Below are 16,257 nucleotides of genomic sequence, written 5' to 3' on the forward strand. Positions count from 1 at the left end.
CCCCGCGACCTTTCTCCGAGTCCCCCCGCGAGCTCCGCGGGCTCTGCGTCCCCCGCGCCTCCCACCCCAGCCTGGCGGCGCAGCGCGGCGCGGCCGCTCCCATTCCGTCCTTGGAGGGTGTGGAAGGGTGGGTTTGGGGCCGGGGGCGGGTCTGGGGGCGGACCCGGAGGCGGGGCTGTCTCTGCGGCAGGGCCCAGCTCGGCTCCCCCCGGTCTCTCTCTGTCTCTCCTCCTCCCTCCTCCTGCTCCGGGCGGAGCCCGGCATGGGGGGGCCGGCGCCCGGCAGGCCAGGTACGGTGATGTGGAAATTGGGGATCCTTGGTGCGGGGAGGTGGGATGGGGGGGACAGGGAGTAGTGAGGATTGGCAGGGCGAGAGACGGAGAAACCCTGGGTAGCAGGACAAGGGGAAGGGGAGGGGTGCCCGGGAACCTGGGGGCCTTGGATGGAGAGGGGAATGAAGCCGTCAGGTTTGGAACAAACAGGGAAGGGAGAGGACGGCAGTGAGGAGGGGCGCCTAGGAGGAGAGGTGAGGCCGACGGCGAAAAGGAGAGTGTGTTTCGGGGGAGGGAAGCCAGAGCAGGTCTGGAGGCCGCAGCTCAGAAGGTAGCTATGGGGCCAGACTGGAGACCCCCGGGTGGGATTGAGGGCAGGGACTGGAAGAGGGAAGGCGGGAGCCTTGCCAGATCCTAGAGGAGGGAGAAGGGGATTGGGGCCATCACCGAGGGAGGCGGAGACGGTCACTGAGGGGCCAGGGCACAGGAATAGGGGTGGACGGAGGCCCGGGCCCAGGCAAAGGACTGGAAGGGGGAACTGCCCGCAGGGAATGGAAATAGATGGATGGGTAGTGTTGTAGATACCCAACTCAGAGTGCCCTCACCCCTTTGCCAGTATCCCCACCCTGCCCTCATGACACCCCCAGCCTCAGAGCACAAGAGGGGGTGGGGATTCTGACCATCTCCCCCTTCCCCAGTGGGGTGCAATGTACGCATGTAGGCCCTAGCAGAACTCCTTGTCTGTAGGTATGTCCAGTTCTGTGTAGCTGGTTGGTGTGTGTCTGGAGGTCTGTGTGTGCTGTGGGTGTGTCGGGGGTGTTTATGTCTGTGTGTGTCTGCCTGTTCCTAGGTTGTGTTTACCTATGCTGATCTATGTGTCTGGTCCTCTGTTTGTAGATACGGGTCTGTGGCCTGGTGGTTTGTGTGTCTGAATGTGTGTTTGTGTGGCTGTGGGGTTGTTGTGTATTTGTGGGGCCTGTCTGGGGGTAGATCAGGATGTATTTACAGGATGGGAATCTGCGTCGAGCTGATCTCTCCCAAATGTGTATTTGTGGCTCTGAACACCTTTGTCAGGGTGTGTGACTCTGTGTACACATATCCTTCTATGTCTGTCTGTCTTTGGGTCCTAGAGGCAGTGTTGGGGATTTCTCTGCCTCCATCTGTTTTCCACTCTCTGAGGACCCAACTCACATCTCCTTTCTCTCTCTCTCTCTCTCTCTCTCTCTTCTCTCTCTCATTCATTCCTGGCCCCTATCCACCCCACATCTTTCTTTTTTTCCTTCCCATCTCCCTCACCAAGTGGATCCGGGACCCAGGGAGGGCCGCCCCCCGGGCCTGGTGGCGCTGAGCAGGGCCCCCCAGCCCCCACCTCCTGCCCCACGACATGAACCTCCTCTACCGAAAAACCAAGCTGGAGTGGAGGCAGCACAAGGAGGAGGAGGCCAAGAGGAGGTAAGGCTGCAGCCCCAGATTGCCCTCTGGGCTGTCCCACCTCTGCTTCCCCAGTGGCTGGGCCACATCCTTCTGCCCTTCCTGGGTCTAGCAGCCTGGTCTTGAGTCTGACCTAAGAGTCTGTGCTCAGAACAGAATTGCTGGAATTGGATCCACCTTGTCCCCACCCTGCTCCTGGCTCCTGGCTCTAGCTTGTCCTGGCCTCTGGGGAGGGGCTTCCAGCTCAGGAGTACCCTATTGGCTCTTCCCCACCCCTGGAGGCTCAAGTCACTCTTTTCTGACTCACCTCTGGCCTGTTGTCTTCTTTCTGTCAATGTGGGATTGGCTCAAGGCTCCCCTGTCACCTGACCTTGGAAGGGGCAGGCCCTGCTGCCCTCATGGTCCAGGGACAGGGTCATTTGAGGGGCACCAGAGAAGATCCATTTGGCCCCCTCCCCACCTCCTCTGTTGGGGAAGATGACAGGCCAAGGGACAGGGTTGTGTGTGTGTGTGTGTGTGTGTGTGTGTGTGTGTGTGTGGTGGTGGGAGATGTGAAGGCTAGGGCTTCTGCAGAAGAGACAGGGCGGGGACCTCTCCCTGCCTGCCCTCTCTCCTTGCCCTCCCAGGGACCTGGATCCTGGCCTCTCCCCTCTGGCTCCCCTCTCTCTTCACTCCCATTGACAGCACAGCCTCTTGGAGCTTGAGTCAGAGCCACCTCCCTGCTCCCTTCTCCCTCCTCGAAACTGTGGAGTTTAATTCTTGTTGTTAATTAGATTAATCAGAGCTATGACTGCAGTGATCTCTCCGTAATGAAGGGTTAGTAGACAGGCCCTTAATGAGAGCCCACTCCACAGTGGCTCTCCCCTCTTCCCTGCCAGCTGCCCCTCCCTTCACTCACACAGAAGCTCAGGGGCAGTGCAGGGGAATGGGGGTAAGCCTGGGAGGGGGACAGAGAAAGGACAGCACCGAGGGAGAGGCAGAGAAAGGGGAAGGGAAGAAAAGGATCGGCAGCAGAAGGCTGCTCTGACGATGCAGCTGTACACCCCTCATCTGGGAACGGAGGTGCGGTGTGGTGTGGGAGTGGAGGCCGCAGTAGCCGGACATGGTGGGAGGCCAGAGGCCAGGTGTGGGCCAGCGTGAGAGTGAGAGGAGCAGAGCCGTGGTGGCAGGTGTATGTGCCAGGCAGGGTTGTGCTGCCTGTTTGCATCTTGCTACCTATGCATGAAGCCATCCATACAAGTGCCGTGTGCCAGATATATGCCCAGGCCAGGATCAGACAGCTCCAAGGATGCCCCCTGCACACATACTCATCCCTTCACTCTTCCCTACTTGCCTTCTCTCCCCAATTTCCTTGCCTTTTTTTAAAGCGTAGGGATTCTGCCCAAAGTTTCTACTTGGGTGCCCTAGACGTTCAGACAGCCTCCCGACCCCACCCCGGGCCCTTTCCTCCTCCTCCTGGGAGGCCACAGGGTTGCACACCCCTCTTAGGGTAAAGGATAGGGATGCCCAGGCCTGAGGCCCAACATCTGTTCCATCTTGGCCTTCTCTCCCCAGCTCCAGTAAGGAGGTGGCTCCTGCAGGCCCCACAGGGCCCGGGGCTGGCCCGGGGCCTGGGGTCCGTGTGCGGGACATCGCCTCGCTGCGCCGCTCCCTCAGGATGGGCTTCATGACAATGCCAGCCTCCCAGGAGCATACCCCCCACCCCTGCCGCAGCGCCATGGCCCCACGCTCACTCTCCTGCCATTCAGTGGGCAGCATGGACAGTGTGGGGGGTGGGCCTGCGGGGGGAGTGGGGGGTGTCACAGAGGACGGCAGTGCCCGAAGACCCCCTGCCAAGCCCCGGAGACATCCCAGCACCAAGCTCAGCATGGCAGGGTCAGGGGCAGAAGTGCCCCTGGGGAAGAAAGCAGGTGAGACACCCCCAACCCTTCCCGGGAGCTGGGAGGATCCATTCCAGGCCAAAAGAGGCCTATAGGGGAGGGTTCATTCAGGGAAGAACCAAGGAAATGGAAGGTTCCATTCTCAGTGGGAGTGGTGGGGGGGTGGTTTCTTTTTGGAAGGGCCTGAGATGAACCATTCAAGGGCAGGGGAAGCTCCCTGAAAAGTCCATTCCTGGGAAAAGGGGTGGCCTTGAAGGGATATGAGGGTGGGATAGAATTTATGGTGGGAGCTGCAGATTCTGGGGAGTTCATCAGAAGGACCCAAGGGCAGGCTGGTATAAAAGGAACCCACTGTGCTTTAAGTTGAGGACGGTGGGGGAAATAAAGAGGCAGATATGCCCTTGCAGGTGGGTTAAGAGACCAGAAAGGGTCTGCCCATCTCTTTCCCCCACTAAGAGCACAGTTTCTTTTTGTCCTTCCCATCCTGCCCAGGCTCACAGAAGCCCGCTCCCGAAGGCCGAGAGTCCAGCCGGAAGGTTCCTCCACAGAAGCCCAGGCGAAGCCCCAACACCCAGCTCTCTGTGTCCTTCGATGAGTCCTGCCCCCCGGCCCCCTCTCCTCGAGGGGGGAATCTGCCCCTTCAGCGCCTCAGTAGGGGGTCCTGCGTAGCTGGGGACCCTGAGGTGGGTGCCCAGGAAGAGGAGCCCGTGTACATTGAAATGGTGGGGGATGTCTTCAGGGGAGGAGGGCGAAGTGGAGGGGGCCTGACTGGGCCCCCTCTCGGGGGTAGGGGCCCAACCCCTCCAGCTGGCGCCGACTCGGACTCAGAGGAGAGTGAGGCTATATATGAGGAGATGAAGTACCCGCTGCCCGAGGAGGCAGGGGAAGGCCGGTCCAACGGGGCCCCTCCATTGACCGCAAGCTCCTCGCCACACCAGCCTCCCGTCCTGCAGCCCCACACCCACCGGCGGCCAGCTTCAGCCCTCCCAAGCCGGAGGGAAGGGACACCTACCAAGACCACTCCTTGCGAAATCCCCCCACCCTTCCCCAACCTCCTCCAGCACCGTCCCCCGCTCCTGGCCTTCCCCCAAGCCAAGCCTGCTTCCCGAACCCCCGGCGATGGGGTCTCAAGGCTACCGGTCCTCTGCCACTCGAAGGAGCCAGCGGGCTCCACCCCAGCTCCCCAAGTGCCTGCCCGGGAGCGGGAGACGCCTCCTCCACCACCTCCGCCTCCTGCTGCCAACCTGCTGCTGCTGGGACCCTCGGGCCGGGCCCGGAGCCACTCAACACCATTGCCACCCCAGGGCTCTGGCCAGCCCCGGGGGGAGAGGGAGCTCCCCAACTCCCACAGCATGATCTGCCCCAAGGCGGCAGGGGCGCCGGCAGCCCCTCCTGCCCCGGCCGCCTTGCTCCCTGGCCCCCCCAAGGACAAGGCTGTGTCTTACACCATGGTATACTCGGCAGTCAAGGTGACCACGCACTCCGTCCTGCCAGCTGGTCCGCCCCTAGGTGTTGGGGAGCCAAAGACGGAGAAGGAGATCTCAGTCCTCCATGGGATGCTGTGCACCAGCTCAAGGCCCCCTGTGCCTGGGAAGTCCAGCTCCCACGGCGGGGCCATGGGCTCAGCAGCTGGGGTCCTCCACCATCGTGGCTGCCTGGCCTCCCCACACAGCCTTCCGGACCCAACGGCAGGCCCCCTGACTCCCCTCTGGACCTACCCAGCTGCAGCAGCTGGGCTCAAGAGACCCCCTGCCTATGAGAGCCTCAAGGCTGGGGGGGTGCTGAACAAGGGCTGTGGAATGGGGGCCCCGTCCCCCATGGTCAAGATCCAGCTGCAGGAGCAAGGGACCGACGGGGGTGCCTTTGCCAGCATCTCCTGCGCCCATGTCATCGCCAGTGCAGGGACACCAGAGGAGGAAGAAGAGGAGATGGGCGCTGCGACATTTGGGGCAGGCTGGGCTCTGCAGAGGAAGGTCCTGTATGGAGGGAGGAAGGCAAAAGAGCTGGACAGTGAGTGAGGGGTGGGCATTTGGGGGTGGGGAACTGGGGATGCCTGTGATGATTTGGGGAAGTGTTGGAGGGGTTATTTGGAAGCCACAACCTATTGTCCTGAAGTGGGAAGTTTTCAAGGAGACTGGCGAATGAGGGCATGCAGCAGATTGAGGGTCCCCATGTGTGTGCTGGATGGGCAGGAAGATCTGCGATGGAGAGGGGCTACAGTCAGACCCCAGGAGTAGCCTCCTCCTGCCCCCGTCCTGCTCTACTCCCTGCCTTTCCCTTTGCTAGGCTGCAGGGGTGTGTGTTTGTGAGTGTGCACACACTAGGAGCTAAACACAGCTGCCTCCCAGCTGTTGCCATGGCAACCCATCCAGACAGGAGGGAGAGGAGAGGGAGGCCCCTACCGTTGCCGGGCAACGCAATGCTCTGCCAGGCCTCCTCTCAGAGCTGAGCTTAGTTCACTTGCAGCCCTTCCCCCAATGCCCCCCCTTTCCCACTTCCTGGCTCAGGATTTGGGATCTCCCCTCCTGGGGAACAGTGCCCCTGGTCTCTGTCCCAGAGGGCGGTCACTGCAGCCCACTCAGGTCAAAGGGGCTCTGGAGCTATAAAGCTAGGGTAGGGGAGACCCCTGTGACCACAGAAAAGGGTTTGGCAGCAGCAAATACTTGTGATTCTTAGGCCAGGGATGGTACCAATGGGTGGGAAGGAAAGTGGCAGTATTGGGGTCCCTCCTGTGTGTTTGTATTTGAGGAGTGTGAAATAGGGTCCCTCCCTTCCCAGCTGTGACTTGCAAAAGGGCAGTTACTTCTGGTCCATGCACGCCATGGTGTGTGTACCTGGGGGGGACAGCAAGACCCTTCCCATGTACAGCACTAAGCTCTCCTTGTCATCCCAGCAGAGGTCGAGGATGGTGCCCGGGCCTGGAATGGCAGTGCCGAGGGTCCAGGCAAGGTGGAGCGTGATGACAGGGGCCCCATGGCATCAGGGATCCCAGTGAGGAGTCAGGGGGCAGAGGGCCTGCTGGCCAGGATCCACCATGGAGGGGACCGAGGAGGGAGTCGCACGGCGCTGCCCGTACCCTGCCAGACGTTTCCTGCCTGCCACCGCAATGGAGGTGACACCCTGCCCACACCTGAACAAAACAAGGGGCTGGAAAGGGGGTGGGGAATCTCTCCAGGTCCATGTCCTGTGCCCTCCATTCAAATGCCACATCTCCATCCCCTTTCCTCCTCTGCTGAGGCAGGGGCAGACAGGATGGGGCTGCCCTCTGGGAACTGCAGGAGGGGAACCTGGAGGTCCCTACCCTCCTCACTTGCCATTTTTCCACCTCAGACTTCACAGGTTACCGCCTAGGGCGCTCCGCCTCCACCTCTGGAGTCCGGCAGGCCGCGCTCCACACCCCCCGGCCTTGCAGCCAGCCCAGGGATGCCCCAAGCCAGGTGAGGAGGAAGACCAAGTTGGGCTTTCTTTGATTTGTGAATGAGGAGGTGAGGAAGAAGGCCTGGGTGTAGAAAGAAAAGGAAGATGTCAAACTGGGGCCTGGCACATACTAATAGGGACCCAGAGGGGAGTAGGGGAGCTGCCGGGTATGGGGGCATTGATCCTGGGAAGGGACTGTATTAGGTGGGGACAGCCAGGCAGCACCACCACTAGCCTACTATGCGCCTTTGTGCACTTGGGATATGGGGGGTACCAATTCGGAAAATGCATTCTGCTAGGAAGACAGGTATTTAAAGGTCCCCATTCCTCAGGGTGAAATGGGCCCAGTCTGGCAGCAGGGCACCCTGCCAGGCAAAGGGTGCAAGAGCTGCGTTTCTGTTCCTGCCCGCCCCACCTCCCCACCCCCAGGCAAGGGGAGAGGACAGAGGCCTTGGGGGCAAGAGAGGACTTGTTTCTGGGGCAAGGCATTGGTCTCTGCAGTGTGGGACAGGACCTGGTCACTCTGAGGTCCTTGACCACCCCCCTTAATCCTTTCTCCCCCCGTCGCTGGCCGGCGGCGGGAGGAAGGGGCACAGACCCACCCCGCACTGCCGCTGCCGCTGCCCCTACCGCCTCAGCCCGCCCGCGAGCGCGACGGCAAGCTGCTGGAGGTGATAGAGCGCAAGCGCTGCGTGTGCAAGGAGATCAAGGCGCGCCACCGCCCCGACCGAGGCCTCTGCAAGCAGGAGAGCATGCCCATCCTCCCCAGCTGGCGGCGGGGGCCCGAGCCCCGCAAGTCCGGCACCCCGCCCTGCCGCCGGCAGCACACCGTCCTCTGGGACACTGCCATCTGAGGAGGCCGGGAGGCAGGACTGGGGAGCGGGGCGGGGGTGCCGGGCTCTCCAGGAGACTTGCCTTGAAAGAGGGACACTTGGACCAGGTGAGACAAAGCCAGGGAGAACCCCTGCCTTCCATCCTAACCCCCGGAGAAGGGGAGTCTGCCAGGCCCACCGGGCATGGGGCGCCAGCTGCACCCCCTGAAATTTGGGGGAGGAGGGTTTGTTTGAGGTGGGAAGGCTGGGCGAGGTAGACTCTTCCTGAGAGGGCAAAGGCCAAGCCAGAGGTCAGCATGGGGGAGGAGGGAAGGGTAGGGAGGAACAGGGGGTGGGCAAGTGAAGGCCGGGGCTAGAGAGTGTGAAGTAGAGGGGCTCTTTCATAAGAGCAGGGAGTGGGGAGGGGGTATTTATTTCATTATTTATTTTAGTTGGGAGGGCAATCCTGGGCCCTTCTGACCCACTCCTGGGCAGGGAGTAGGCAGTAGTGGGCAATTAAAGGGAACCAAGTTGGCGCTCTCTCCAATGCCTGAAGGCCCCACTGTCCATGCCCACCCAGAAGCTGGGGATTGGTCTGGAGTGGGGAGGCCAGCAAGAGAAGGGAGGGACTCTGATGAGGCAAGGGTGACAGACTCATTTACAGTATTTACCAGTGGCCAGAATTTGGTAGTGAGTGTGGCCTGCTGTGAAACAGGCATCTTATTTAGCTCTGGGGTGAGGGTCTAGCACCAGGGATGGGCGGGATGATGGGGAAGGAGGGAAATTTTAGTGGGTGGGGGTGGGCAGGGTATTTATTTAAATTTTAAAAAATCAGAAGAGATGTCAGGAACTTTTTTTTAATTCCTTTCTTTTCAGAATAATATATTAAAAGACTAACGATCCTAGAACTGGCTTCTTATACTTCAGTGCGCTCTGCTTTTCTTACACCTGTTTCTTTTCCCTCTTGCCTGTGGTTGGTGGGAGCTGGAGGTGGTGCAGGGAGGGGTGAGTGGCTGTGGCAAGTAATAGGGAGAGGTGGAGTTTGAGGTAAGTCTGGGAATGCCACCATGCTGTGACTCAGCAAGCATTTACTGAACCAGCCTCTGATGTGTACTTGGCAATATATGCAGAAGGAGAATTCAAACTAAAGCCTGCCCTCAGGCAGCATATAGTCCGTTCAGGGGGATGAGACACCTGGGACAACACTAGACAGTGCTACAGCAGTAAGGAGTGTGTGTGTGGGTGGGGGGGCAGTATCACCTAGGAAGGCTTTGTAGAAAGTGAGCCTAAAAGGACAGGTAAGGTTTGGATGAGCAGGGGGAGAAGGGGAGGACCCAAGGTCACAGTATGATTGTCTGCAGAACAGAAGATGGGGGAGGGGCAGGAAATGTGTTTAAATAATGCAAAGGGCAATGAGTCAACCACAATGAAGCTGGTTCAGCAAGATGGGCATCAAAGCAAGATGCTGGTCCTCAGGAAGCAATCAAGGAGGAGGATAAAAAGTGTCTGGAGGAATAGAGGGCAAGGGCCAGATTGCAAGGTGCAGCTGGAAGAACATCCTCAGGAGGGAAATGAAGGAGCTGAATGGGGCCTCCTCAAAGCCCAACTTTGGAACTCCTGTGGTTGGGGATATGATCACTTTGACAGAGCAAAGCAAGTGGAGTGAGAGGGATTTTGAGGGAAGAACGTTGAATTGGAAGCAATGGTTAATACCCAAGTTGAAAGATTTGTTAAAAGCTAGAACAGATTTTCAAAAAGTGTAGGGGATGATACAAAAGATGTTTTTAAGTAATCTGAAGAAGAATATTGTTTTTTCTTTTTCCTTTTTAAGATTTTATTTTTAAATAATCTCTACACCCAACATGGGGCCTAAACTCACAATCCTGAGATCAAGAGTCACATGCTCCACTGACTGAGCCAGCCAGGTGCCCCAAGAAGAACATTTTATAAACTTGAATAGTTTTATTTTCATTCCTACTAGAAAAACTATAACCAGCACATCAAAGTATTTGTTATTTCATGGATATTATTGCACAAGATAGGGCTAAATTTATTTTTAATGAGTTAAAGAAAAATGTTAAATAAATAATGGTACAGGTGTGATATACAGAATATGGAAAATTATGACAGCAATATGAGAATTTTTAGTATTTGGGAAACATTAAGTTAGAGACAAAATGACCATAGTTTTGGAGAGATGAGAAGACTGTAGAAAAAAAAGAAGAAGAAGAAGAAGACTGTAGACATTCGGAGTTATCAATATAGAAATAATACATCAGAGACTGAGTTTTATAAAGGAGAATGTGGATAAAGATATGCATTAGGAACAAACTATGAACAAGCAATAGCTTTCTACATTTCTAAAAATTAAGATATATCAACATATAACATTGTATTTGTTTCAAGTGTCCAACAATGAATTGATATAAGTATATATTGTGAAATGATCATCAAAATAAGTGTAGTTAATATCCATTGCCACACAATTTCTTTCCTTGTGATGAGAATTTTTAAGGTCAACCCTCTTAGTAACTTTCAAATATACCATGCAGTATTGTTAACTATAATGTCTATACTGTACCTTACAACCCCAGGACTTACTTATCTTGAAATGGGAAGTTTGTACCTTTTAACCACCTTCACCAATTTTGCCCACACCCCAATCCCATCTCTGACAACCACCAATCTGTTCTCTATGTCTGTGAGTTTTTTGTTGTTGTTTTTCAGATTCCACATATAAGTGAGATCGTAGAGTATTTGCCTTTCCGCCTGACTTATTTCACTTGGCATAATGCCCTTAAGGCTCATCCATGTTGTCAGAAGTGGCACAATTTCTGATACCTTTTTAATAATTAGTTAGAAAATTGATGGATGTAAATATCCTGCTTATAAGAGCAACAAAGGTCATAAAATATCTCAGAGTAACTATTTTTTTTTAATTTTTATTTATTTATGATAGTCACACAGAGAGAGAGAGAGAGGCAGAGACACAGGCAGAGGTAGAAGCAGGCTCCATGCACCGGGAGCTCGACGTGGGACTCGATCCCGGGTCTCCAGGATCGCGCCCTGGGCCAAAGGCAGGTGCCAAACCACTGCGCCACCCAGGGATCCCTCAGAGTAACTTTAATAAGAAATGTACAGGACTTACATTCAATCAATCAATAAAACTAAAGTCCTTTGAGTTACTTAAACCAGGAATATTTGTATAAGCAAGTTATTACATAGCTTGTTCATAGATAAGAAGACCATAATATAAAAGATGTCAGTTCCCCCTGAATCTATAAATTTGATGCAGTCTCTAAGTTCCAAAAGGAGGGACACCTGGTTGGCTCAGCAGTTGAGGGTCCGCCTTCGGCTCAACACGTGATCCTGGAGTCCCCAGGTCGAGCTCACATTGGGCTCCCTGCATGCAGCCTGATTCTCCCTCTGCCTGTGTCTCTGCCTCTCTCTGTGTGTGTCTCTCATGAATAAATAAATAAAATCTTTAAAAAATAAATAAATTCCAAAAAGATGAGTTGGGAAACTTAACAAAATAATGCAAAAGTTCATCCAGAACGATAATGAGAAAAGCCAGAACATTCTGAAACAGATGAGTAAAGGTCAGAGGGTCTGGCCTATCAATATTAAAAGTTGAAACAAAAGCACAATGTACTGGGATTGGCACAGGACTGGTACATCCATCAGAATAGAGTCTAGAAATAGTTCCAAATGCACATGGGAATTTAGCATGTACATGATAAAGGTGGTATTTTAAGGTGGAGAAAAAAGGTGGGGAAAAGGGATCCCTGGGTAGCTCAGTGGTTTGGCGCCCGCCTTTGGCCCAGGGCGTGATCCTGGAGATCCGGGATTGAGTCCCACATCGGGCTCCCTGTGTGGAGCCTGCTTCTCCCTCTGCCTGTGTCTCTGCCTCTCTCTCTCTCTCTGTCTCTCATGAATAAATAAATAAAAGCTTTAAAAAAAAAAGTGGGGAAAAAGATTATTCAACGGTTGTTTCTCGAGCAATCAGCTACTCAAGGGCAAGTGTGGGAAGCTGGCTCTCTATTTCATTTATTATGCCAAAAGGTTTAGATGTAGAAACAAAACATTAAGAGCAAAAAGTGGGTGAACATTCTTATAACCTTAGCATGGAGAAGGTCTTTCTAAAATGACATGAAAACCAGAAAATGCTGAGAGACTTTTAAGTTTGATCATGTTCTTAGCTAAAATTTCTATAAGGCAAACTCAAACTAGAAACATTAAACTGGGAAAATATATTTTTTAAGATTTTATTTTTAAGTAATCTCTACACCTAAGATGGGACTCAAACTCACAACCCTGAGATCAAGAGCTACACACTCAAGAGCTCACTGATTCCATCAGCCAGGCACCCTATGGGAAAAGATTTCTAACACATGAAAAAGATTGATACAGTATATTAGAAAGATCCGAGAGTTGATAAGAAAAGGAAAAAAGAACTCAAAGGACATGAACAGATAAATCACCAAAGAAACAGAAATATCAATGAACATGTATCAACCATAATAACACAAGTGATGTGAAACAAAGCAATGATAAAATGCTTTTCACCTGTCAGACAAAACTGAAAAAAAAAAAAACATAGCATCAGTCTGGCAAGTATAGGTGGAAAACGGACTCATTGTGTAAATGTAAACACATCTTTTCTGGAGGTCAATTTAATATTTATTAAAAATTTAAATGTACATAGTTTTGACTCAAATTCGATTTCCAGGAAATTATCCTATGTAAATGGTTACACAAGTGTGAAAAGCTAGATGCACAAGCATGCTAATTGCAGTGTTGTTTGAAAGATGAAAAATTGGAGACAACCCCAATTTCATCAGTATGGCACTAATTTATGATAACAATGGTACGCTGAAGCTGTTGAATAGAACACAGAAGATGTTGATGTTCTTTTTTTTTTTTTTTTTTTTTTTTTAAGATTTTTATTTATTCATGAGAGACGCAGAGGGAGAAGCAGGTTCCTTGCAGGGAGCCTGATATGGGACTCGATCCCGGGACTCCCAGAACACACCCTGGACCGAAGGCAGGCGCTAAACCACTGAGCAACCCAGGGATCCCTCGATGTTCTAAACACAAGAAAGTTCACAATAAATTAATAAGTGAATAAAGAAATGTACGGGAAAGCACATTTTTAGAAAAAAATGTATTCGTAAAAAACGCATTTATAGAAAAATCATTTATTTGTAAATTTTTATGTAGGTCTGGAAGAAAATATACCAGATATTTGATGGTGACTATTTGAGGTCTGAGAAGTGAGTGGGCTTAATTTACTTTTCAAAAATGTATATTGTTTGAATTTTTATGTGTAGATCTTCATTCTGAAATCAGAACAAAATATATATATATATATTTTTTAAGATTTTATTTATTTGAGAGAGTGCAAGCAAGCAAGCACAATTTGGAGGAGGGGCTGAGGGAGGAGAAGCAGGGAAGCTCCACACAAGGCTTGATCCCAGGACCCCAGGATCATGACCTGAGCTGAAGTCAGACTCTATCAACTGAGCCATCCAGGTGCCCCATAAAAAAAGTTTTTTTAAAAAGAAAAATAAGTAGTTAGGTGTTCTAGAAAGGATGAAGACAAGGGTTGTGCTTCATGAAAAGAAGCAGAGGTAGGCATAAAGTGTCAGCATGGAGGAGCTGGCATGTGAAGTTTCAAATCCCAGATTGTCATTTAGAGCCATTTCTCGCTTTCAGATAGCCCAATGACTCCTTGAGGGGTAAGGACAGAGACTAGAATCTCAGGAGACCGGAAAGGCAGGATCAGACAGAGTTAAGGCAGGTGCTTGAGGTTGATGTGAGCCCTCAGGCTATCTAAGATTAGAGATCTGTGAAGAATTCTCAGTTTCAAGAACTTAGGCTGTGCTGGAACTTTATAAACTTCACAGGAAGGATGGAAGGATAAGCACCCCTGCGAAGTCAACCCAGACCCAGTCCTGCCTGACACCTGGTGAAACTCACCTGGTCTCACCTGGGACTACATGTCCCCTCCTGGGGTCACAAAGGCATTTCCAACACTGACTTTCTACCTTTCAAGACCCCAGCACAGCAGGGGACCCTAGGACAGTAGACCTAAAGGAGAGAGGGGCTGGGAGCATTAAGTCCAGAAGGAGACAGGAGCTGTGTGGAAGACCCCCATTGGGGAGGTAACACATTCAAATTACAGGGGAGAGAAAATAAATACTTCAGAAATAATATTCTTTTTTTCAAAGTTTTTATTTATTCATGAGAGACACAGACACATAGGCAGAGGGAGAAGCAGGCTCCCTGCAGGGGGCCTGATGCGGGACTTGATTGCCAGACCCCGGATCACGCCCCGAGGCAGATGCTAACCATAGAGCCACCCAGGCATCCCCAGAAATAAATGCCTTATTTCTCATGGTCCATATCACCCATCGAGATCATATTTCAGCTCTGAAGAGAGATTTCTATGAAAGGCAACTAGGGTCATATCAAAAAGACTGGGGAGGGATCCCTGGGTGGCGCAGCGGATTGGCGCCTGCCTTTGGCCCAGGGCGCGATCCTGGAGACCCGGGATCGAATCCCACATCGGGCTCCCAGTGCATGGAGCCTGCTTCTCCCTCTGCCTATGTCTCTGCCTCTCTCTCTTCTCTCTGTGACTATCATAAATAAATAAAAATTAAAAAAAAATAAAAAAGACTGGGGAGCAAACTAGAAGAGGCTCCCAAATAGCCAAAGGATATTACCTCAAGAAGGGTAAGAACTACAATGGATTAAAAGGCAAATATAATTAAGTTCATTAGCTCATATGACAAAAAAAAAAAAATTCTCATCTTTGGAGGATGCTAAAGGATCAATTCATTATTTTGAATTACAAAGCTTCTCTATAAAGAAACATTTTGGCTAATAAATGCTGACAGAATTTTAGAATTAGAATATTACCATGAAAATGGAACCCAGACGGGTATCCCTGGGTGGCTCAGCGGTTTAGCTCCCCCTTTGGCCCAGGGCTGATCCTTAGCGTCAGGGATGGAGTCCCTGCTTGGAGCCTGCTTCTCCCTCTGCCTGTGTCTCTGCCTCTCTGTATGTGTGTCTCTCAGAAATAAATAAATAAAATCTTTTTTTAAAAAAGAAAGAAAGAAGAAAGAAAGAAAGAAGAAAGAAAGAAAGAAAGAAAGAAAGAAAGAAAGAAAGAAAGAAAGAAAGAAAGAAAGAAAGAGAGAGAAAAAATGGGACCTGGTATTGAGTTCCAACAGCAGGCAATATCCCATGTCACACTGTAAGAGACAACCTTATGTGCCTCCTTTTTGTTGTTGTTTTTGTTTTGTTTTGTTTTGTTTTGTTTCCTTATGTGCCTCCTGATGAAAGAATGTACCATCAACCATGAAGTACTTTTGCCCGCCCCCTCCCCCACCAAAACTGAACCTAGAGATATCATCAAGCCTGTAGATGCCACCACCAATTACAGGAAATACAGAAGAGACAGGAACTCACTGAACACCAGCGAATGCGATCAGCAAAATCGACTGTGGGAAACACCTCAGGGCAAACTCCCTGGGTTCTTCAACAAATATATTGCCAGGGGAAATAAAAAGATGGAGAGGTGACCTGTAGATTAAAAGAAACTAAAGAGCAGCCTGGGTGACTCAGCGGTTTAGCGCCCCCTTCGGCCCAGGGCGTGATCCTGGAGACTCGGGATCGAGTCCCAGGTCGAGCTCCCTGCATGGAGCCTGCTTCTCCCTCTGCCTGTGTCTCTGCCTCTCTCTCTCTCTCTATGTCTGTCATAAATAAATAAATAAATCTTAAAAAAAAAAAAAGAAGAGGAGAAAGTACATGCCAGAAAAGACAAAACAAGAATGGCCATGTGTTGATCATTGTTAGGCTGGATGAATGCTCTGTCTGCGTTTGGGTCTGTTTGAAATTTTCCACAATAAAAAGTGGTATTTTGTTTTGTTTTGTTTTAAAGTCAATGTGATGAATCAAAAATTTTCCTCCCCTGAAAAAAAAAGTGAGGATTGGGAGCAAATGTTCTAGGAAATCCCTCCCAAAACATTCTCTCTCCTGTTAAAAATAACCTTTTATTTTTATGAAGCAATATACAGTCATTGTAGAAAGTTATCAAATACTGGAAAGCAACAATAAAATACTGTATTTCCACCACGTAGAGGTTACCATTTAAAAACTGACTGTATAATATCACAGGACTTTTTCTATGCATATATGTTTTTTAACAAAACAAGATCATCCTGCACATACCGTATTGAAAGCTGCTTTTTTCCAGTAAGAGTCTCCACATCCCCCATATCAATAGAGTTTCATCTTATCTAATATCCAAGCCATATATACATTTCCCTAATCATGTCCCAAAGTGTTCTGGTGTCTTAGCTCAGCTGCCATAACAAAATACCATAGACTAGATGACTCAAACAATAGGTGTTTATTTCTCACAGCTCAGAAGGCTAGGAA

The 16,257-nt window shown here is 51.3% G+C and overlaps 1 protein-coding gene across 5 annotated transcripts; it reads left to right on the forward strand.

The window, feature by feature from the left end:
• The first annotated feature begins 129 nt into the window (after positions 1 to 129).
• Positions 130 to 12,463, forward strand: NYAP1 (neuronal tyrosine phosphorylated phosphoinositide-3-kinase adaptor 1). Of its 5 annotated transcripts, none has more exons than XM_072837229.1 (7): positions 130 to 290; positions 1,573 to 1,724; positions 3,258 to 3,613; positions 4,076 to 5,593; positions 6,477 to 6,695; positions 6,914 to 7,020; positions 7,597 to 12,463. In XM_072837229.1, the coding sequence occupies exons 2-7, from the start codon at positions 1,657 to 1,659 to the stop codon at positions 7,852 to 7,854; spliced, it is 2,526 nt and encodes an 841-aa protein (XP_072693330.1). In that variant the 5' UTR covers positions 130 to 290; positions 1,573 to 1,656; the 3' UTR covers positions 7,855 to 12,463. The 5 variants fall into 5 exon arrangements, with proteins under 5 accessions (XP_072693330.1, XP_072693334.1, XP_072693333.1 ...); XM_072837233.1 differs by having other exon boundaries at positions 6,480 to 6,695; XM_072837232.1 differs by lacking the exon at positions 130 to 290 and adding an exon at positions 417 to 526.
• Positions 12,464 to 16,257: the final 3,794 nt, after the last annotated feature.

The sequence above is a fragment of the Canis lupus genome, chromosome 8 (assembly GCF_048164855.1).
Source record: "Canis lupus baileyi chromosome 8, mCanLup2.hap1, whole genome shotgun sequence".
Classification (NCBI taxonomy): domain Eukaryota; kingdom Metazoa; phylum Chordata; class Mammalia; order Carnivora; family Canidae; genus Canis; species Canis lupus.

Bases quoted from the DNA above. Each gene is read 5' to 3' on its own strand.
- NYAP1 (XM_072837229.1), top strand. From the start codon at position 1,657: ATGAACCTCCTCTACCGAAAAACCAAGCTGGAGTGGAGGCAGCACAAG. The intron at 3,614-4,075 runs GTGAGACACCCC...CATCCTGCCCAG, and splicing joins GCCCCTGGGGAAGAAAGCAG to GCTCACAGAAGCCCGCTCCC. The intron at 7,021-7,596 runs GTGAGGAGGAAG...GAAGGGGCACAG, and splicing joins CCAGGGATGCCCCAAGCCAG to ACCCACCCCGCACTGCCGCT.